We start from the raw sequence: 22849 nt of genomic DNA on the forward strand, positions 1-22849 counted from the left end.
ACCAACCCTCCGAAGAGCAACCCATCCAGACTCGTTCCCCTACATTCATCTACCTAACACTGGGCAATTCAGCATGGCCAATTCATCTAACCTGTACATCTTTGGACTGTGGGAGGAAACGGGAGCACCCAGGCGAAACCCACGCAGACACAGCGAGAATGTGCAAACTCCACACAAACAGTTGCCCAAGGTGGGAATTGAACCCAGGTCCCTGGTGCTGTGAGGCAGCAGTGCTAACCACTGAGCCACCATGTCGCCCCACGTTTGTGAACAACCCAGGTTAGTCATAAACCAGTGCCACAACTAGCAGTCAAGAAAAGGCAATAAGAGAATAAAAAAGGTAAATTGTAAGAGAAAAGGTATTTCAGGAGCTGAATGTGAATTGTTGAATTGGAATCTGCTAGAGTTGCCAAAATTCCTTTTGTGGGCTCAAGAAGGAGAAGGTAATATGTTAATAATAAGTACTTTCTAATTTTCTGAATTCTGTTCCTTTTCCTCTATTGAGGAAGTGTTTTTTTTGCCTGTGAGTAATGAAAAATTGTTTATTTTTAGGTATCTTCTGTCAGGTGGATGATGCGTGTGTTAGTAACCCATGTCATGAAGGAGCCACGTGTGAAACCAATCCTCTAAAGAGAAGCTTCTTTTGTAGTTGTCCCCCTGGATACAGGGGAGCTATCTGTGATGAGGATATCAATGAATGTGCGCTGGGTAAGTGTCTGGACAATGGAAAGCTTTTCATCTTGTCATGTTGCTGATTGTATTCTACAGCTGAACAACTGAGAGTTACTACTCCTGTAAATCACTTTTTGGGATGAAGCTTGGCAATTATTATTCACCATAGTGATCTCAAGAAGTTGGCAGTGAGCTGTCACTTTTAACTACTGCAGTATGTATGGGGAAGTTCCTTCTAAGGTAATGAGTTTGGGAATTCCAGGATTTGGACCCAATGAAAATATCAAAATTATCGTCTTTATCAAACTCTGGATGCTTGGAGGGGAACTCAATGATGATTTTCCACAGACCAGGTACCTTTGTCCCTCTCATGTCCACAAGAGCCAAGTTGAGCTCATTTAAAACTCCTTTCATGTCACCTCAGTGTTGATGGTTTTCTCCTGTTGACTTGTGGTCCTAGGGTAATATACTGCCATAGAGCACAAACTGGGGTTGTTCGAATCTGTTAATGTACCCTTTTCTGTAAAATAGAATGATCCTTAAACTCACTGTCCTTGCAAGCCATTACTTCATTTCAACCTTCCCTTTCCTGTCAAATCCTTCAATGTCGTCACTGCTTCTGGTGCCTGGGAATTCCAAGTTTGAACCGGCATGGTGGCACAGTGGTTAGAACTGCTGTCTCACAGCGTCCGAGACCTGGGTTCAACTCCCGCCTCAGGCAACTGTCTGTGGGGAGTTTGCACATTCTCCCCGTGTCTACGTGGGTTTCCGGTTGCCTCGGTTTCCTCCCACAGGAAAACAAAAGTGTAGGTTTGGTAAATTGGCCATGCTAAATTGCCCTTGGTGTTACGTGAAGTGGTAAATGTAGGGGCATGGGTCTGGGTGGGTTGCTCTTCAGAGGGTCGGTGTGGACTTGTTGGGCTGAAGGGCCTGTTTCCACACTGTAAGTTTCTTATCTAATCTGAACCCCTTCAGTAGGACTTATACCTTTTCACCAATAAAGTACTTCGTTGGCTCATTAAAGTTGCAAATTATGACCTATGTGATTGTAATGGTGGTGAAGTATCCCTTCTTGTCCTTATTCACCTGTCTGCAATTGACCACACCAACCTTTCTATAACACCTGTCTGCTGTTGTCCAGCCAGGTGAGATGGTACATAGCCAGAAAGTCACTTCAGATGGCTTCTCCTCTTGTTTGTCTCCTCTAGTATTCATAAAGAACTATCCTTGGCCGCCTTTCTCCTCTACATGCTGCCCCTCTGGAGCATTATCTGAAAATACTCGTCATTCTTCACATGCCTTATGACAGCACCCAGCTCCACCTCACTCAACTTGCCTGTCTCGACCTCTCCACTGTTTTTGAATTCTCAGACTGCTTATCCGACAAATAGTATTAGGCAAGCAGAAAGTTTCTTCACCTAAATGTATGGAAGAGTGAAGACATTATCTTTGATTGCTGACACAAACTCTTTCAACCAGCCTATAATTTTAATCCTTTTCCATGGTTACTGTCTGAGACTGAACCAGAATCTTCACAGTCTTGGTGTCACATTTGATGGGAGCTTCTGACCACCCAATTCCATCATCACCAAAGATGTCTGTTGTCACTTTTGTAACATTGCCGTGTCTCTGCTGCTGCCCTAGCTCATGAGCTGAAGTCCTCATTCATTCCTTTTTTTATCTCCAGCCTTGATTACTCCAGTGTACTCCCAGTTGGTATTTTGTCTTCCAACCCCTAAGTTGAGGTAATCCAAGTCTCTTTGTGTGTGCTCTAAGCCACAATCAGCCCCATTCACCCCATGAGCCTCTGCTCAATAATCAGTATTGGCTCCCAGGTTAAACCAATTCTCATCCTTGTTTTCAGAAAACTCTGGAGCTTCAACCCTCCTGATCTCTGTAATCGTCACTCCTGTGTTTCGGTTCTACACAATTCTGGAGACTTCTGCACCTCCAGTTTTTGCCTCCAGAGGAAAATCCCCTGACTTGAATCACCCCACCACTGGTGGCCACACCTTTACCTGTCAGGACTCACTTTCTCGAAGTCCCTTCATGCGTGGAAGTTTTGCTTCCTCTCTTTTTCTCCTTTTGAGTGTCTTCTTGAAAACCTGTCTTCTGACCATCTTCCCTCGTGTCTCCTTGTAAGTCAATGTCACATTTGAGAGAAACACTTTTTGGGGCATTCTGTAACATGAGAGACACTAAATAAGTACAGATGTTTGTTGACACAGAATTATTGGCATGCACAGTATTGGAGGATGAGAACTTTAATTAGAGGGAATGCATTTCTCATAAGTAAATGGTAATTGTGTGCGTGGGTAGCGTCATTAATATTCCAGAAGCTAGAAATCATACAAATGTCTCTGACCTTTTGTACATTTACATTGTAGGAGGCAATCCCTGTGAACATGGAGGGAAATGTGTCAACACCAAGGGCTCTTTCCGCTGCGAATGTATTGTGGGTTACACAGGACCACGTTGTGAGACGGACGTCAATGAATGTCTTTCCATGCCATGCCAGAATGATGCCACCTGCTTGGACCAGATTGGTGAATTCAAGTGCATCTGTATGCCAGGTGGGAACTAACAGGGCAGAGGCAGTACATATCTGACCCATTGGACACATGTTTTCAAAATACATTAGCTTGTGCATTTAAGGCTGGTTGTCACAGGGTGAAATGATGGTTGAGGCATTTACTTATCATGGAAATCAGATTCAGAACTAGTCTGCAACAGGCCCTGGTATGATGGGAGGGAAATCTCCAGGTTTAAGTAAACAAAAAGACCAATGAGTAAAGCAGTAAATGCAGCACAAGTTAATTTCTTTGTTTAACTTTTGTAAATGCCAAAGTGAAAGGACAATAAGAATAGGTAGCAATGCAGCACATGTTTAGCGATTCCTCATGCAATATTTTAGGTCAAAGTTCGGACAGAGTGACATATGTCCAACTTTCTTTCTGAGAGATTCGTAAAATGAAAGGATGTAAACTGAAAATGCAATAGTGCTACCCACTGACATCTATGAGTCGAGAAAAATATGGAGGATTGATGGAAATAAATAATGTTGTCGAGCTACCTCCTCATTCCATTAATGTGTTAGAATTTATCGTTTAATATTATTGGTTGCTTCCATGTTTGTTGAGGCGCATACTTGTTTCATTAACTGTGGTTTTTAAAGAGCTCGCCATTGAGTCTTCATGTTTTGCTAATGTTAGGTTTTGCGGGGACGTACTGTCAATTGAACATTGACGAGTGTGAAAGCCAGCCATGCTTAAACAACGGTGTGTGCAAGGATGAGGTGAACAGATTTGCTTGCAAATGCCCATCTGGTGAGTAGATTTTTACAGACTGAGAGAAATATAATTTTTCTGTGAAGCTGTGAGGTCTATATTCATGGATCATTTCAATGACTTACTGACACATCTGCAATGAATGACACCCTGAATCCCATTTGCCTCTTTGGTTTCTGCACATTTCTTCAGGCTCTTCATCTCCCCATGGGAAATCAAACTTTAGTCACTCTTGCACCTTGCTGTTGGCCACTCCGGATGAATTTATCAAATGGATTATATTGTCAGATTTGTTTTGTGGTAACAGTGCCCAACATCGATAACTATCATATTTGTGTTGATTCATTTCAGCCATGATAAGCAGTGGACATTAAAGCAGATTTAATAGGGTGGCATGGTGGCTCACAGTGCCAGGGACCCAGGTTCGACTCCATTCTCGGGTGACAGTGTGGAGTTTGCACTTTCTTTCTGTGCCTGCATGGGCTTCCTCCGGGTGCTCCAGTTTCCTCCCACAGTCCAAAGACGTGCAGGTTTGACAGATTGGCCATGCTAAGTTGCCCATAGCGTCCAGGGTTGTGCAGGCTAGGTGGATTAGTCGAGTGAAATACAGGGTTACAAGTAAAGGGTAAGGGAATTTAGGTCTGGGTGGAATGTCTTCAGAGGGTCGGTGTGGACTCGTTGGGCCGAATGGCCTGCTTGCACACTGTAAGGATTCTGTGATTCTAAATTGTGGTTACCAGGTGAGGTCCAGGACCTAGTTTGACTCTGAAAAAGTAACTGATGCCCTGAGCGCATATATTCCTGCACTTCACAGGCACATGTGACAATCAAAGAGTCCCTGCAATGACGAGCTGAGGTGGAACTGGGCAGGCTTTCAGTTTTTACTTGGAACTTGATGCACCTGAGGATGGTATGGAGTGTTAGGTGCCACCAGAGATAGAAGAAGACGATGCTCTAACGCATGTTGGGAGTGAACAATCTAATTGTTATTCATGAAGATGTGACCTTTTAGCTAGGTCATCCCAGAATTGGCATGTAGGTGTCCGAATTGCTTGCTTTTCACCAGTCTAAATTCCTTGTATTTTCATTAGGAATCATAATCCTCCATATGGTTCCAAAGTTGGGATAAAAGATCCTGGTTTATGAATACACTGTGTTGTGACCACCATGACGGTGCTGTTCTTTAAACAGCATTTTGCTTCACGTAACCATGTCATTTCTCTGACAGTAACTAATAATAAATTATTCAGACAAGGGATTTTGTCAGTCACCTCACAATAGGTCTCACTGTCCTTTCATAACTGGCCATGTTGTCTGACACTGCGGTATATTTTTAATGAAAGCAGTTCGTAGCCCTCGGAGTGGCTGACTGCTTCTGACAAGACCCATTCTGCTCAGTTAATCCATCAGTGCTACTCGAGAAGAGGGCCAGCAGAGGAGAGGAGCTCTGTCTGCTCAGAATACCAATGGGAATACAGCCTCGTTTGCGGAGTGTGAAGGCATCTGCAGAGACTGCTTCAAATGCACACAATCGGAGCACTGTTCCACGCCGTTGGACAACCCACACTTGTTCGATTTTTCTCCTGTTTTCTTTCACAATTACAGCTCCCCTTGCCCCCCCCCCCCACCTTGCAAATTCCCCACTCCCCATCCACCCACCACCTCAAACATCATGTCTTCGTTTCTGAACTCTGCAAGAAGAGGCAAACTTGTACAAACACTAAGCTGCTCACTTTGTAACTAATAGAACTCACGACCTTTATAGATTCTGTGGTATAATAGTACTTCATTGATGCAGGGAGAGGGGAAACAAAATGTAAGAATTAATTGCTGAGTCAGAAACATTCTTGCAATAATACAAGTTGCTGAAGACTCTAGATTGGGGGAGGGGGAAAAATCTGCACATTCTATGAAAAGGAACTAAAACTTCTGAAAGGCTAACCTTTCCAGGAACCTTTTGTTAAGAGTTTTATTTTACTACTTATTAACCTTTTCAGATATATCCATTCGTCAGCCCTATTTTTGTAACTGGAATCCTGCTATACTGAGGAGACACTGTTTTGCAAAGCTGAGAATGTGTATTTCCTTGCCTGAGGATGCTGTCCGAATACAAGTGGTCACTTTTCTCACTGTTGTATTATTGGACAGTCCAGTAATTGACAGTCTGATCCTGTGTCTTTTTTTGCTTTGCACTTCTCCCCTTGTAACTACTACAGGGTATGTTTATGTGGCCGAGGACTTCGGAGATCAAACTGTGAACCATTACTGTGAAGTATCACTGTGAAGGCGGCATGGTGGCTCAGTGGTTAGCACTGCTGCCTCACAGCGCCAGGGACCCAGGTTCGATACCTGCCTCGGGCGACTATCTGTGTGGAGTTTGCACTTTGTCCCAGTGTCTGCATGGGTTTCCTCCCACAATCCAAAAGATTGTGCAGATCAGGTGATTTGGCCACGATGAGAAATGGTGTGAGTGCATTAGTCAGGAGTAAATATAGAGTAGGGGAATGGGTCTGGGTGGGTTACTCTTCGGTGCATCGGTGTGGACATAACGGGCCATGCTGTTGGGAATCTAATCGAAAAGTATCAAATGTAGCAGTGATGTGCTCTACCTCCCCAGTAGTTTGCCTACACTCAGTTTCAATGCATGTGTGAGAATTATGGCCACTTGCCTGAGATACTGGTGAAGGATTGACCACTGGCTGTAAGAAGAAAGAAATCCAGCAGTTAACACCAACATGAGGTGTAGAGAGAATGAAGTCCAAGAAGTAAAAAGAGGATATACCTTAATCATGCACCATGATTTCTTGTTCACTTATTTAACAAAGTGATGTAATGATAATTTAATGTCTTCAGTCAGAATTTTGTACTTATGTGTAAGTATCTATATTCATGTGTATATTTGTTTTATATATGATATGCTGACATATATAATGTGAAATGAAAATCTGTGTAGAATAATTAGAATGTTGCATATAACATATTTTAACTTGGGAGAAAGTGAGGACTACAGATGCTGGAGATCAGAGCCGAGAGTGTGGTGCTGGAAAAGAGAATCAACGTTTTGGGCATAAGCCCTTCAGGAGTCCATATCGCTCTCAACCCTTCCTATTTGTGTACCTATCCAGATACCTTTTAAATGTTGTATTTGTACCAGCCTTCACCACTTCCTCTGGCATCTCATTCTATACACCACCCTCTGCATTAAAAGGTTACCCTTAGGTCTCTTTTTAAATCCTTTCTCTCTCATTTTAAATCCATGCCCTCTACTTTTGGACTCCCCTACCCTGGGAAAAAAGACCTTGTCTATTCACTCTATCCATGCCCCTCATGATTTTATAAACCTTTATAACGTCGCCCATCAGTCTCCAATGCTCCAGGGAAAATAGCCTCAGCCTATTCAGTATCTCTGTATAGCTTAAGCTCTCTAACCCTGGCAACATCCTTATAAGTTGAACACATTATTCCAAAAATGGCCCTACCAATGTCCTGTACAGTCGTAACATGATGTCTCAACCCCTGCATGTTGGAGAGGTTGCTCTTTAAGTGTCCCACTCTCCAACATCTACTGAGCTGAATTTTAAGAGGAGACTTTTACTGATGGTTCCATTTACAGCAGGACTAATATTTCCAGACAGATGTAAAAATATCTTTCACTTAATTACCTTTCAGTTTCCCTAAAAAGGAAAGCACTGGTGTCCCCACACCTTTTGTAAGCAAACTTGGTCCCATCTTCTCTTGAACAGGGTTGCACATTGATGGTGCTCTGAATAGCATCCCTGTTGAGTTACTTGACCAACTTGGTGAACTTTTACTGTAGCCTTGACCCAAAGTTATGATAGAAGTTGATATTGAAGCTCACCTATCTTTTTATCGGTGGAATACTTGCAGATTTTTCATTCCTGTGCAGTCATAGTTTTAAATAAACTCATCTTGTTGGGGTTGATTGCTTCATTGCTGGCACTGGTTAAAATCACAAGCAGCTGTTTCTGAAGCATGTTTTGCAAAATACTAAATGTCTGCAAAGTATCTGTGTCAGATAAATATCCTGGAACTTTCAGGGAAAGTCGTGAACAGAATTCATAATTATCCAGAATAATTTTAGGAACTCTATAAAGTCAAGAGTGAGGTAAGGTTTGGAGTTGGAGGAAGCACAGCTGATCAAGCAGCATCAGATGAGCAGGAGAGTCAATGTTTTGAGTCGGAACCTTTCATCAGGGCCAATGGAGGGTCCCAACCAGAAACACACACTCCTGCACTTCTGATGTTCCTTGAGCTGCTGTGCTCTTTCTAGCTCCACACTTTATTGACTCTGACTTCCCAGCATCTGCAGTCCTCGCTGTCTCCAAAATCAGGAGTGAGATTTGCGGTGAAGTATCGAGCAAATGGATTTGAACTGTTGAGTGGCAGTGTAAGATGTACCCACAACTTACAGAATTTTGTTTCGCATTGATGGTCAGCTGGCAAGAGGTTGGAAGGAATTGGAAGCATGAATTTTAAAAATAACAAGCTGTGTTCAATTAAGATACTTGAACCTAAACTAATAGGTTTAAACTATCTAATAAGCATAGTAGTTCTTGGTTTTTTTTAATGATGTTTGACACATAAGGTATTTGAAGTTCAAGGGCGCCAATGTCTAGGAAGCTCAATAATTTCCGTTCTAAGGCCATCAGGGTTGCTGCTTCATAATAGGCAAAGCCCTTTGTCAAAGGAAAGTAACTAATTTATTGGAACTTCTTTGAAATAGTAACTTGTGTTGTAAATCAGGGGGAACTATTGGGTGTATTGTATTTAGATTTCCAGAAGGCATTTGGTAGGGTACCATATCAAAGGCTGTTGAAAAAAAATTCATAATGATGGTTAGAAGTTTAGCTGGCTAGCAAGAAGCACAGAGTAGGAACACATTAGTCTTTTTCAGGTTGGCAGGATTTTGCGAGTGGTGTGTGTTACCATGGAGGTCGTGCTGGGGCCCCAATGCTTTACAATTAATATAAATAATCTGGATTAAGGAATCAAAGGTTTTGTAGTTAAATTTGTTGATAACCTAACAGTAGGAGGGAAAGTGAATTGTGAAGAGGACATAAGGAGCCTCCAAAGGGTTACAGGTAGTTTAAATAAGCGGACAAAAATTTTGCAAATGGAGTCTAATGTGCAAAAGTGTAAAATTACCCATATTGTTAGAAGAAAATAAAGACAAGAAGCATATCGGTGAGAGATTACAGAGCTCTGAGATGTAGAGAGATCTGGGTGTCCTAGTTCATGAATCACAGAAAGTTAGTATGCTGGTACAGCAAGTAATCAGGAAAGCTAATCGAACGAACTTAGTTTATTCTGAGGGGAATTTAAATGCAAGAATAAGGAGGTTGTGCTTCAGTTACATAGGACATTAGTGAGATCGCAACTGCAATACTGTGTACAATACCTGTCCATGTAATTATGAAAGGATGCTAATGTATTCGATGTAGTTCAGAGAAGATTTACTAGGCTAAGGCCAGAAATGAGCAGATTGCTGACTGAGGAAAGGTTAGACAGGTTCGGCCTGTATCCTCTGGTGTTTAGAAGAATCAAAGGTGACTTCATTGAAGCATATAAGATCCTAAGGAGACTTGACCAGGTATATGTGGAAAGGATGTTTCATCTTGTGGGAGAATCTGGAACGATGGGCCACAGTTCAAAATAAGGAGTGCAACAGAGATGAGAAAACATGTTTTTTTCTGAGGACTGAGTCTTTAGAATTCCCTTCCTCTCATGCAGCGGGTGCTTTAAATATTTTTAAGGCAGAGGTAGCAGACTTGCAATTCCCAAGAACTGAAAAATTCTTGGGGATATGGAGGAATGTAGAGTTGAGGTTAAAATCAGATCAGCCATGATCTTATTGAATGACGGAGCAGGCTTGAAAAGCTGTTTGGGTTACTGTTGTCTTTGTATGTCCATATGAAGTTAATGGACATATATTGGCGTTTTGCTTTGTCTTTTCTTATGGCTCACCAGACCCAAAATGGCAAGTCTCAACTCTGACCCTGTTGGATATGCTACTTCTATCCCATTGCAGCTCGATTTGCTTCACTGGGAGATACTCTTCCAGCATTAAGGTCTACAAAAGTGCTGTGCCATTATGTACTGTGGAACTGTAAGGAAGCAAACCCATCATGAACTCGAGTTGTATAGACCCCAGCAAATTAAACAATTCAATTCTCAGGATACAGAATTCTGCAAGACCGAAATTGTCCCTATTACCTTTGGTTTTACGCATTTCCAAGTAATCAAGTCCTTTTCTATTTAGATAGTATAGAATTCAGTGGGAACAAAGCCTTATACTGATATCTCAAAGATATCAAAAGCTGTTTTCCCTGAGCACTCTTGATAGGAAACTGTAAGAAATGAAACTCTTTTTCCATTCACATATTGTTCTTTCAGCATTAGTTGTCCAGTTTATTCTTGAATTTTATTTTAGCACATCAATCACTTCTATGAGGACTAAAAGCTTTGTCAGTGTAGGTTAGTGTAAAAAAGGAAGATATAGAATTGCTGAACGAGTAGAATGCAGTACAAAGACTTCTGTAACTTCTGAACAGCGGTTGCTGTTGCTGGCAGTTTTGATCTAAGTCTTGGCAATTTATCGGGGTGCAGACAGAATATGGGCTGCAGCTTTGGCTGCGTGCGTTTCACTATCTTTTCACACAAGCGAACTCTTCCATTCTGTGACCCTCGGACACAGAAAAATGTGCATCCCTTCTGAGCTGCTGCTCTGCTTCAGCTTCAAATCTGGGGACACTCCAAGGAGACGAGGAAATGATTTTATCAAAGCTTGGGAATCTTCACCACCCTTCCCGGAGGTTCCTTGGGGCCTGAGAGCTGCTCTGTTCTCCGTTACACACACAGACAGGATTCCAGGGCTTGTGTCAGCTGTTGCCAGGCCGCAGTTCACGCTGATGTGTCATTTGAAGCACAGGCAGAGCCTCGTGGCCCGGGAGCTGTTCAGTTCAATTCAGCCCTGCTGCCTGCCAGCACTTTGGCTAGCCATGGTCTAACCAAGCTCTTCAATGCGCTCCCACAAGGCCGGAAATCCCTTTGTGCTGGCTTCTAGTGCTGCACAGGGGGTGAATCTTTGAGTATGTTCTACTATATAGAAGCTTTTTTTCTCATGGTGAGTAGGTGGCAGGGGGAGAAAAGAAAGAAAAGTGTGAAATTAAGGCACTGCATATTTTATTAGAGCTTCCCATAGCCCTACAGAACATTGCGCTTCCCAGTTTGATGCTGAGTATCACATTGTCTGCTGATGATTTTGTTTTCAAATTGATATCTTTACTTAGATCAGGGTTTGACATTTTCAGCATTTGAAACACACATTGTCAGACCTTCAGTCTATATTCCAGCCAAATCTTGCTTTAACATGAGCAAGCCCATAATGTCTGCTACTAGTTTTGTAATCTGCTGCTTTGTAGAAAGTTGGACATGTTACTCAATCTGCTTTGGGGAGATAGGATTGGTGGAGGATTGTGGAATGAAGCTTCAGTAAACTTGCATCAGTTTTTAAAATGAGCATTTAATTTTTAAGCTGCAGGAAGTAGCATCTGGCTCCATCAACTGAATGTCTTGTGTAGTTCAACTTTCAACTTTTTGGTTTTGTTTGTTTAACAGTTGCCAGTGGTGTTTATACTTGTATTTTCACTGTAGCATCTTCTACCGTGTGAGCAGAGATTTCCTTCCACCATTTGTATTCTTGATGTCTGGGTTAAGATTGCAAGCAGGTGCTTGATCCAGCAGTTGTACTATTCCTGCATTGGTGGGGTGGGGGGAGGTTTAGTTGGTCATACAGCAACAATTTATGGAGGCACTTCACCTTTTGAACAGGACGATTGAGGAGAGTGGAATGGTCTGGACTAGGGGGAAGTATTGTTAAAAACTCGGGCTTTGCACAATGGCTGGTAAGCAGGGCACTGCAGATGCTGGAAATCTGAAATAAAAACAGAAATTGCTAGAAAAATACTGAGCTGGACAACAATGGTTGTGCAGAGAGAGATCTGTAGAAGCAGCTTAAGAAGGCAGTTTTCCACCATTTTCTTGAGTGTAATTAGGAACGGGCAACAAATTTTGGCCACACCAGTGGTGCCCAGATGCTATGTAAGAATAAAAGTTAAGACAGTTTAGGGATTCATTGATTTGCGTATTGTTTCTGTCTTGTGTGCATATTTGCAGGTTTTGCTGGGAGTATGTGCCAGATTGACATCGATGAGTGTGCCAGCACACCATGCCAACATGGAGCCAAGTGTATTGATCGCCCAAATGCCTTTGAATGTGAATGCAGTGAAGGTAAGCCCATGGCTGCTCAAGATGCTGGAAATGAAACTAAACATCTCGCGCATTTGAACATTTGCACTCGAGGAACGCTTTGATAAATTGCCTTGCCTTGTCATTTATCCCCCACCTTTTATGGCCTCCCGTGACCAATCCCATTTCTGTCAACCCCAGCTGAGGAAGAAAATGATGCATTGGAAAAGGTTGCTGAACAATGGCTGTTCAAATGTTTGCTGCCTGGCAGCTGAGGGCTCCATGTTCAATCTCTCCCTGAATCATCACTCACGTTCCAAAGGAAACTTGAATTTCCTTGCTGTTGGAGGAGGTTCCTGCTCCGCTTTTACTGATACTTTCACTAACACTACCCTGTAGTTTATTTCAGCATTAAGTTACTTGTCCTCAGGACACTTTGGAATAAAAATAACTTTCCCACATTCGCTTTTAACTGCTGTGCTGCCAGTCTGTTTTTCAGCCTGTGCGTTCTTGGGAGGTTCACCAAGTGCTTGGTGCCCTTTACAATGACCACTGCCGGATCCAGGGCAAGCTGCTTAAAGTTTGCGGCTTTACATCCCCAAGGAAGGTTTTGCAACAACCTTGTCATGTGCTGCTTCAATTTTTTTTTTGTGTTAACCAATTCATCGGTTGATGAACAAAACATTTGGCAGATCAAGAAAGGGTTGTGACTTCGCAGGTAAGAAGGATTACTTGGCACAGCAGATTACTTGTCACTCAGGTGCCAGTACACTCTCGTTCCAGAAGACGTTGTAGTCAGTTAAAGTTTAGCCAGTGGCTATTTGTAGAAAGTCATTGAGCTTTTGAGAAATACGGAATGAAAATATAATGGATTGGAAACATTAAAGGTGCTTCTTTTTTCTTTCTCTTGCCTCCACCCCTCTGATTTCAAAGGCTTTACAGGGACTACCTGTGAGATTAATGAGGATGATTGCTTCCCGGACCCTTGCCACTATGGAAAATGTGTGGACGGAATAGCTGCCTACACCTGCAACTGTACAGCCGGCTACAAGGGTCCAATCTGTAGTGAGCAGATCAATGAATGCCAAAGTAGTCCCTGCCAGAATGGTGGCACCTGTCAAGATCGTGTGAACAATTACATATGCCACTGTCCTGTTGGCACCTCAGGTAAGTGGCAAAGAAACAGACCCATTTGAGCGCAGAAAAGTTGTCCAGAAAATTGGTAATAGTCCATGGCTGGCTGATCACAATCACTGCCCCCATTGGTAGGATGTATTTCTTATTAGATTACTTACACTGTGGAAATAGGCTCTTCAGCCCAACAAGTCCACACCAACCCGCCAAATCCCAACACACCCAGACCACTACATTTACCCCTTCACCTAACACTACAGGCAATTTATCTAACCTGCACATTTTTGGACTGTGGGAGGAAACCGGAGCACCCGAAGGAAACCCACGCAGAAATGGGGAGAATATGCAAACTCCACACAGATAGTCGCCAGAGGCGGGGATTGAACCCTGGTCTTTGGCGCTGTGAGGCAGCAGTGCTAACCACTGTGCCACCATGCCGCCCACTTTTGTAAACCATTATTTATAATTAAGATTAATCCATGCTGGTGAGTCAGGAAGCTAAGTGTGTGTTGTCCAGGCACAGTTCAAATTTGGAAGTGCAGAATCAATAATAGTGATAACTACATCATCATATTCTGATCTTTCACAATTTTTAGTGACTCTTGTTAACAGTTTGTACAGACATCTTGGAAGACCTTCCACGTAGTAATACTTGAGTGGTTGCACTTGTCATAGTTGAATTATTTGATCTTGCTAAATGCACCAGTGTAGAACAGAAAGCATTTTAAAAAATTTATTTTAATGATCCTGCAGGTGTCAATTGTGAGATTAACTACGATGACTGCGCTAGCAATCCGTGTAGTTATGGGAGCTGTCAAGATGGTATTAATCGGTATGACTGTGTATGCAGCCCTGGCTATACAGGTAAGTTCAGCTCCTGTGAAGGGACTAAATGAAGACTTGGGATGCCACAGTTGTCACACTCTACTGTGCTGCTTTCTAACTTGTGTGCAACTTGTCCCAAGATGCTAATGTCTCCATTTTGAAAAACCTCACAGCATTGGTGCACTTGGGAATCTCATTATCAAAGAAATGAAACACCAAACACCAGCTTTGGTCAGTGAACCTGACGTTGCATTAGTCCAGCACTTTTCCAAATTGAATGAGTTCCCAAGAACCTTGCAGCATATTTGAAGGGGAGTCATTTTCCTAATGTTGGAAGCATGGCAGCTGATTCACAAACTACAAGCTCTCTCAGTCTGCATTTTGATAATACTCAGGTTATCCATTGTGGTTGTTAGTTGAGGAAAAAGTATTGATCAGGACAATGGGAGGAACTAAGTCACTTTTCTTCCAAACAACAATGCCACAAGATCCTTGGCATATGTGAGAGGAGGCAGGTCGGACCTTGCTTTCACATCTTCAGCTCACTACCTTCTAACTTCAGAGGACAATGTTACCGCGACTGACACCCAGGTTCGAAAAGACCACAGGAACTGGGTTGAAAAATTGGAACAAAGTAGGATTTGGAGATCTTCACAATTTAACAGAATAAAAATTGGACTCAAACCTGAACAAATATATGTAGGGGACGTTTGGGTCATGTGTAAGGCATGAAGTCTGTGAAATGAATATGAGGGTAAATTTGTAAGGAAGACTGTGTATGAAAATGGGAGAATGAAAGAAACAAACTGACTCCTCTTATAAAATAAAACCGCTGTAGGTGTTCTGTGCAAATACTTTCATATCCATTCCACATCCAGCTCTTGCTCCCAAGTGTACAGCAGCCACACTTTTCAAAGCCATGTGATGTTCAACTAGAATCTATATATCTTCATATTTACAGTCTTCACTATTCTTTATCAATCCCCTCCATGTTACTGAAGGTTTGGTAAAATGCACAAGGCCATCTTTTCTTGCTAGAGTTCATTGTATACTTTATAGGTGTTGTGTTCACACATCCTGTTCTTGCAGTAGTTAATATCACAGAAACTACAATGTAAATCGCTTATTTGTAATGCTTCAGAATTCTGTTTCTGTTACAATGTTGGTGACATCTAGCTCATTCATTGGTTCCAAATGGATGGTTGGGGAGAGAGCATGGCTGGATGAAAGTGAGTTCCTCTGTGGTGAAATAATAAACTGACTCATTATAAACAGAGTTATAACTCACACAAAACCAGGTTATAATCCAACAGGTTTATTTGGAAGCGCTAGCTTTCAGAGTGCTGCTCCTTCATCAGGAATCTGTGGAGCTCCACAACTACCTGATTGTGTGAGTTTTAACTTTTGTTTATGCCAGTCCAACACCAGCATCTCCAAATCATTATGAACAGGTTTGCGATTTGGTTTCTCAAAGCATACAGGAAATCTCCAGTCGCTCTCCCTTTTTCTCACACTTCTTGATTTATTCATTCACTGGATGCGGTATCACTGGCTAGGCCAATATTTATTGTCCGTCCCTCCTTATCCAGTGGGCAACTTCTGTGGGTTTGGAGTCACATGGAGGCCGAACCAGGTAAGGATTTCAGTTTCCTTCCCTAAAGGATATCAGTGAAGCATATGGATTTTTCTGACAATTGATAATGCCTTCAAGGTCATCATTAGACTCTTAATCCCAGATTTTTATTGAATTCAAGTTTCACCAACTACCATAGGATTAAAACCGGGGTCCTTAGAACATTACCTGGGTCGCTGGTAGTCTAGCGATAATACCACTAAGCCATCATCTCCCATCTCCCCATCTCTCTCACCTGCGTTCTCTCTCTCTCTCTCTCTCTCTCTCTCTCTTTCTTTCTCATGCATATACCCTGTCCCTTTCGCGCTCACTCTCCATTGCAGGCACTCACTCTCACACATATATAACAGGCCCACTTGCAATCTGCTCTGCTATTTGAAATCTTATTTCTGAATTGGAATGAGTATGAAACCAGGTGGGAAATGGTGTTTTAAACATTGAAGGGGTGTGCCTCTGTCTCTAGGTCGGAATTCTTAAAACTGTGTCTGGCTGCTCATTCATATGTTTCTCCATTCCTGCCTGCAGGTCCCATGTGCAACATTGACATCAATGAGTGCGCATCCAACCCATGTCACAATGGCGGCACCTGTTTTGATCAGATGAACGGCTTCACATGCCGTTGCCTTGAGGGCTATCACGATCCTCACTGTAAATCTGAAGTTGATGAGTGCAAGAGTAGCCCTTGTATCCATGGCAGATGTGTGGATGACGTCAACAGGTGATTCTTCATAACTTTTCTGTCATTGTAATATTTGTCATTCTTAGTTCTTTCAATTTCTGTTTCTTTCTAAGATGATTACATTTGGCTTTCTGCATTTTTTAATTGTCAAATGATTGTAGCTATTATGAAATACTCCTATGCAGACAAAGGGAACTGTGCAGGGATGGCTGGAGGGAACAGAAATCTGATGTGTTGCTTGCAGTGAAGGTTTGGGTTCCTCCTCTTGCTCGGCCTCCAGGAATCATTGGATAGCTATGCGGACTTTAGGTGCTTTGGTTTGGCCACTGAACCGCTGTGCTGCCCATTGAATGGTTTAGTTGCATGAATATCGTTAAGTCACAGCATGGCTCATTGAATTAAGAGGACATGCACTGAGGACACATGCCCAAGATTGCAAAAGTAAACCAGCAATAGGAGTGACAGGTATGCACAAAATTGAAGGGGTGTAATGTTTGTGTTAGAACTGTTAGATTTTTGAAGGTAATCCCTGTAAGGCCATCTCTTGAACTCAGTTCCTCCCAGTTTTAGTTTTGGCACCTGCTGTTTTCTATTTGTTTATTTTTCCTCACAGTTGAATTGGTTGTTGGAATTGCAACTTTTCACGTGCAGTGAACAAGTCTGTGCAACGTACATTCTATTAGCCATTAATGGGGAGATAGATGTCAATATCAGCTGTACAGGAGAATTCCAGAGTGACGTGTTTGGAATCTCTGTCCAACCTTATGTCTAGGGTGGCATGGTGGCTCAGTGGTTAGTACTGGTGTCTCACAGCACCAGGGACCCAGGTTCAGTTCCCACCTCTGGCAGCTGTCTGTGTGGAGTTTGCACATTCTCCCCGTGTCTGTGTGGGTTTCCTCCGGGTGCTCCGATTTCCTCCCACAGTCCAAAGATGTGCAGGTCAGGTGAATTGGTTGTGCTAAATTGCCCATAGGTGCGTTAGTCAGGGGTACGTGTCGGGGAATGGATCTGGGTGGGTTGCTCTTCGGAGGGTCGGTGTGGACTTGTTGGGCCGAAGGGCCTGTTTCCACACTGTAGGGAATCTAATCTAATCTAATCTGAATTTAACTCAGCACAAAAGTTCATTCATGGCACACAGAGCAGTACTTTTATTATGATGGAGATCCTTCAGAGATCAGTATCAAAAACTAGAAGTTAGAAATGTCTTCTGTGAATTCAGATGCTGTCCCAAAGTCAGTTGTATTCTTTGATGGGGTGTGGGTATTGCCAGGAAGGCAGGGCCAGCATTTGTTGCCCATCCTTCATTGCCTTTGAAGTGTGTGACTTATGAGAGCAGTTGAGATTCAGCCCCACTGCTGTGGGCCGAGGGTTCCATGCAGTAGATTTCCTTTCCCAAACGATGCGAGTATACCAGATTGTCGTAAAAGAAAACAACAAATGGCAACAGCTTCATTTCAGTAGCTGGCTTTTTAAAATTCCAGATCTGTCATTTTAAATTCCGCCAGGCCTCGAAGTGGGATTTGAACCCAAGTCCCCCACCCATTTGCCTGGACCTCTGGATTAGTAATCAAGTGGCATTACCCCTAAAATACTTGTCAAGTGCAGTCACTGTTATATTGTAGGGATCATGTCAACCAGCTGCCACACAGCAAGTTCTCTCAAACATCAGTGAGATAACAAAGTTGAGTGATGTGGAGTTTAGACTTTTGAGAATATTGTGAATTTATTTACAGGGCTCCCCGTACTCAGTTGGTGCGACATTTTGTAATAAACAATTGAATCAGTGCCTTGGCTATGACCAACATTTTCTCTGCCTTTTCTTGTTTTTCTAGTTACCAGTGCGTTTGCGAAGCTGGTTGGGCAGGGGTCAACTGTGATGTGGACAAAGACGAGTGTGAGTCAAATCCTTGTCAGGAAGGAGGAACCTGTGAGAACCTTATCAATGGCTACAAGTGCACATGTGTGAAGGGATTCAAAGGTGAGGGGAGGACGGTCAAGCACTGAATGAAGGAATGCCACCAGTGTAAAGCTGAATATTAAACTAACTGATTCTGATACTCAGAGCTACACTCTGCTGGTTGAAATTTTACAGTGGTTGCACAGATGGCCATTCAGCCCATTTGTACCTGTGACATGTCTTTGAAAAACTCACCTGTTCCCACTGTTTTGCAAGTGCATTCCCTTCTCGATCCTCAGTATCAGCAGGGATGCTATGTGGGTTAGGATTTTTGTGTTCTCTGAAGCAGTTATCTCGTACTGTTGGGCTTCATACTTGCTCCCATAGACCAAAAGTGACTGACAGATTTCAGACGTTCATTAATGGTTTTTTGAACTAATAAACACATCCTTTCATTTTTACTTTGTTTGATGTGTTCCTCTATTCTGTGCTGTTGCCTGACGGTTTGAGGGCAATTAAGCAGTGATGCTTCTTTTCCCCCCTGAGCTTTGTATTTTGAAATTTCTGTCCCTCTGCTGTTCTGAGAGTCTTGTGCTGCCACCCAACCATCAGTGTAACCAGGATCTGAGTTGATAAAGCTGCATTGGCTGCCAGACCTAATGTTGGATTTCTGACGTTGTCGATGGTGGTTTCCAGTGCATTTGTACAAGGATATCATTGGGTTAACTGGTGCTCACTCATGATAGGCACTGACCTTTCATCTCTGAAAACTTAATAACTCACATGCTGCCACTACTTAGAATATTTTTGAGTAGTCTTGGCTTTTTATTTAAATTATTATTTCTTGTGGTGTGGATGTTGGTGGCAGGATCAGCATTTATTATTCTACCCAGAATCCCTTCCCACCACCAACTTTAAACAGGTGGAGTCTGTATGGTGAAGGAAGCCCCACATTACTTTGAGGGCGGGAGTTTCAGGGTTCTGGCCCAGAAGCAACGAAGAAATCCATTTCTAACTCTAAATGTTGTAGGCCATGGGATGGGGAGCTCAAGGTGGTCCCAAGTATCAGGTGCTCTTGTTCCTCAAAGCCGTGACATTTGTGGGTTTGAAAGACATACTCTGGGACTCTCAGCAAGATGCTGTGATGTTTCCTATAGCTCGTGTGCACTGCATCTGTTGTCTAACAGTTTTGGAGGCATTGAGCGTTGAACCATGTGAATAGGGTGCTGGTCAATGCTGTTGACCGAAAGTTCTGCCAGCCCTAGTAAGCATTGATCCACATAAAATTGCCCCAGATTTGCCACCAGTTGGCACTCATCAAAGCGCCAAGAATCTGGTGCGGAACTGAGAGGGAAGATGTCACATTGGTGGGATGTTACGTCAAAGACATGTTACTGGGGTGGAGTAGTGGTCATTTGTTAGTCTGTATCTGCCCTGCACGTGCCAGACCCCAGTTGGAGTTTCCGGTACGAATGCCTTTGGCAAAAATTCCATTACCAAAAACTAGCATCCATTACATCAGTGTGTGCCAACAACAAAACCGATTTAAAGGTTCCTGAAGAAGGGCCCATGCCCGAAACGTTGATTCTCCTGCTCCTTGGATGCTGCCTGACCTGCTGCGCTTTTCCAGCAACACATTTTCAGCTCTGATCTCCAGCATCTGCAGTCCTCACTTTCTCCTCCTGATTAAAGGAGTAACCTTCTTTCCCCGTCTTCTCTGAATTTTAAGGTTCCAACTGTGAAATCAATATAAATGAATGTGCGTCAAACCCCTGTCTGAACAAAGGAGTCTGCGTTGATGGCGTGAATTCCTACTACTGTGCCTGCTCTCTCCCATACACTGGTAAGAGACAGAAAAAAACAAAAGGGGCATAATCTGAAATGATGCATTTTCTAGCCTGTTGTGGTTGAGGTGGGGAGCTGCTGAGCTGGGTTTCTCCTGCGCTGTGCCGTGCTGTGCTGAAGAGGCAGCAATGAAACAGGAAAGTGTCGGGATTGAACAATGAACTGAGGCCGTGCATGCATTTAACCGCTTTAAAGATCCCTGCTCCACGGAGGTGTGTGCTTGTTTTGGGGTTGAGTGCACGAGTATCTGTTTCAGAACGCAGCCTCACCTCCTGCCAGAAGCAAAGTGTGTGCCGCGGCGACCTTTTGAGTTATTGCCTGATTAATAGGCCAGGCTTGTAAGTATCAAATTTCCACATCAAACAGTCTCAAACTCCCTGGTGCATTTTTTATTAGTTTTGTTGTGTGTGAACCGAATTCAGTTCTGTGCATTCTCTGAAAGCAAGTGGAAGATTAAGATCAGGATAAGACATGTCAGGATGTGAGAAAAATTGCTGATTTCTTTTGTTTGTCTCCTTGTCCCATCTCACCCCCCCACTGACACCACTAGCTCTTGATCACCTGGTTTAGCATAGTCTGTGGATGTCTCCGGCTCAGCAGCGTTTTCTTGCAGCTGTACCCACTGGTCGGTCAGGGAAGGGCATCCATTTTTATTGGACCTGCCACAAACTCAGGATATCCTGTCTCTTTCAGTTGTTGCTGAATAAAACTGCAACCGTCCTGCAAAGATTGATATGCTAATGAGCAGATTCCAATCCTATTATCCCATTCAGATAAAGTTGCAGGTCGATGGCGAGTAGGTGAGATTACAGTCTGAGTTCCTTCTGTGCTGTGACCATTCTTTGAAGATGCCTTGGGATGTGACCCAGCCATTAGTTTAAAGTCACACTCAAGAGATGACTGCTGTGGCACTGCAGAACCCACACTGTATCGGGCTGGAAATGGCAGCATGGAAATGAGCTCAAATTTCTGAAGTGAGGTTTGTTTTACCACAACTTTGGCTCAGCTGCCTCACAACACCAGGAAACCAGATTCTATTCCAACCTCGGGTGACTGTCTGTATGGAGATTGCACATTCTCCCCATCTTTGCGTGGGTTTCCTCTGGGTGCTCCAGTTTCCTCCTACAGTCCAAAGATGTGCAGGTTAGGTAGATGGACCATGCTAAATTACCCCGTAGTGTCCAGGGATGTGCAGGCTAGATGGATTAGCCAGGGGAAATGCTGAGTTACTGAACTAGGGTAGGGGGCATTGGGTGTGGTTGGGATGCCCTTTGGTGTGTCAGAGTGGACTCAGTGGGCAGAATGGCCTGCTTCCACACTGTGTTGATTCTATGATTCTCTAATTCAGATGGAAGTGTCACCGACTGAGCTGTGCTGACACTTATAATTGTGAGCTTTGATGTCTTGTGACTTTTCTTAAAATGTTAGTACAGACTAGGTGAGTCTGCATCATTTTTTTTGTTCACACAGCCACCTGGTTAATGCTGCTCACTGTCCATCCTTGCTGGTCTCCTTCCCGGAGCAGCTATCTTGCTCCCTTGAAACAATATTTGTCAATTGTGTTTTCATTGTTAAGGCAGATGACTCCATGTGTGACTGGTTTAGTCTGACTTCACTGATGGGAAAGGTAGCTGAAGGCCTTTCCCAGGCATTCTGGAGGTGCAGATTACAGTTATTTTTAAAATATAACATTGCACTGCACGCTACTGCCAAGTTATCTCTCAGGCTGTTTTCAAACTTTCTGGTACATTGTGCATATTTCTGATTAGTTTTGCGCCCTGTATTTTGTGGCTCTGCTGAGGCTGGCCTTTGGACACTTCCCCTGCACTTAGTCCGACCGTGTGGCTGTTGTAGTTCCAGGCCCTCAAAGCTGTTCACACTTTCTCCGAGTTTGTTTAATCCTCTGAATCATCCACAGCACACCCGCTCCCAGCAGGATTGTCACTAAGTGATTGGGACCTGAAGTATGGTATTCCTGTTACTAGAATAATGGAGGACAGTATGTCATTTTGGTTTATTGTGTCTGTAGATACTCTATTTCAAAAACCTGTTCAATTATTGCCGCTGTTTTTCATGGCTGCACCGCTGGTTCATAGAATCCCTACAGCGTGGAAGCAGGTCTTTTGGCCCATCAAGCCACATCGACCCTCCAAAGAGCATCCCACCCAGAATCACCCCCTTACCCTAAAAGCCCAAATTTCCTAACCTGCACATCCCTGGGTGCAATGGGCAACTTAGTACGACCGATCCACCTGACCTGCACATTTTTGGACTTTGAGAGGAAACTGGAGCACCCGGACGCGGCCTTGGGGAGAATGTACAAACTCCACACAGACAGCTGCCCAAGGGGAGAATCGAACCCGGATCCCTGGTGCTGTGAGGCACCACAAGAGGTTTGTCGGTGGAAACAGATTCTCCTTGTTCGCTTCATCAAAATCACTCATCGACTCGAACAACTTTAGTAAATCTCCACTGAATGTCCTTTACTCCAAGGAGAGTGATTGTAGCTAACGAAGGGCGTGCCCTGAGAGTCTCCTGCAGGGTGTCCTTGCAGGTCGGGTTGTTCCGAGGCTACTTGTCATTGGCTGACTCTAATAGGTTCCTTCTCC

The 22849-nt window shown here is 43.3% G+C and overlaps 1 protein-coding gene across 1 annotated transcript in view; it reads left to right on the forward strand.

Annotated features, from left to right (window-relative positions):
• The window catches only part of LOC140479600 (neurogenic locus notch homolog protein 1-like), a 153862-nt gene that overhangs the window by 87069 nt on the left and 43944 nt on the right, over positions 1 to 22849 (forward strand). Inside the window, exons 7-15 of the mRNA XM_072573435.1 lie at positions 553 to 708; positions 3060 to 3245; positions 3885 to 3998; positions 12156 to 12269; positions 13161 to 13394; positions 14115 to 14225; positions 16345 to 16537; positions 18331 to 18476; positions 20125 to 20238. Coding sequence (XP_072429536.1) covers positions 553 to 708; positions 3060 to 3245; positions 3885 to 3998; positions 12156 to 12269; positions 13161 to 13394; positions 14115 to 14225; positions 16345 to 16537; positions 18331 to 18476; positions 20125 to 20238 — 1368 coding nt within the window. The remainder of the gene's footprint in view (positions 1 to 552; positions 709 to 3059; positions 3246 to 3884; positions 3999 to 12155; positions 12270 to 13160; positions 13395 to 14114; positions 14226 to 16344; positions 16538 to 18330; positions 18477 to 20124; positions 20239 to 22849) is intronic.

Source organism: Chiloscyllium punctatum, chromosome 7 (genome assembly GCF_047496795.1).
Source record: "Chiloscyllium punctatum isolate Juve2018m chromosome 7, sChiPun1.3, whole genome shotgun sequence".
NCBI lineage: Eukaryota > Metazoa > Chordata > Chondrichthyes > Orectolobiformes > Hemiscylliidae > Chiloscyllium > Chiloscyllium punctatum.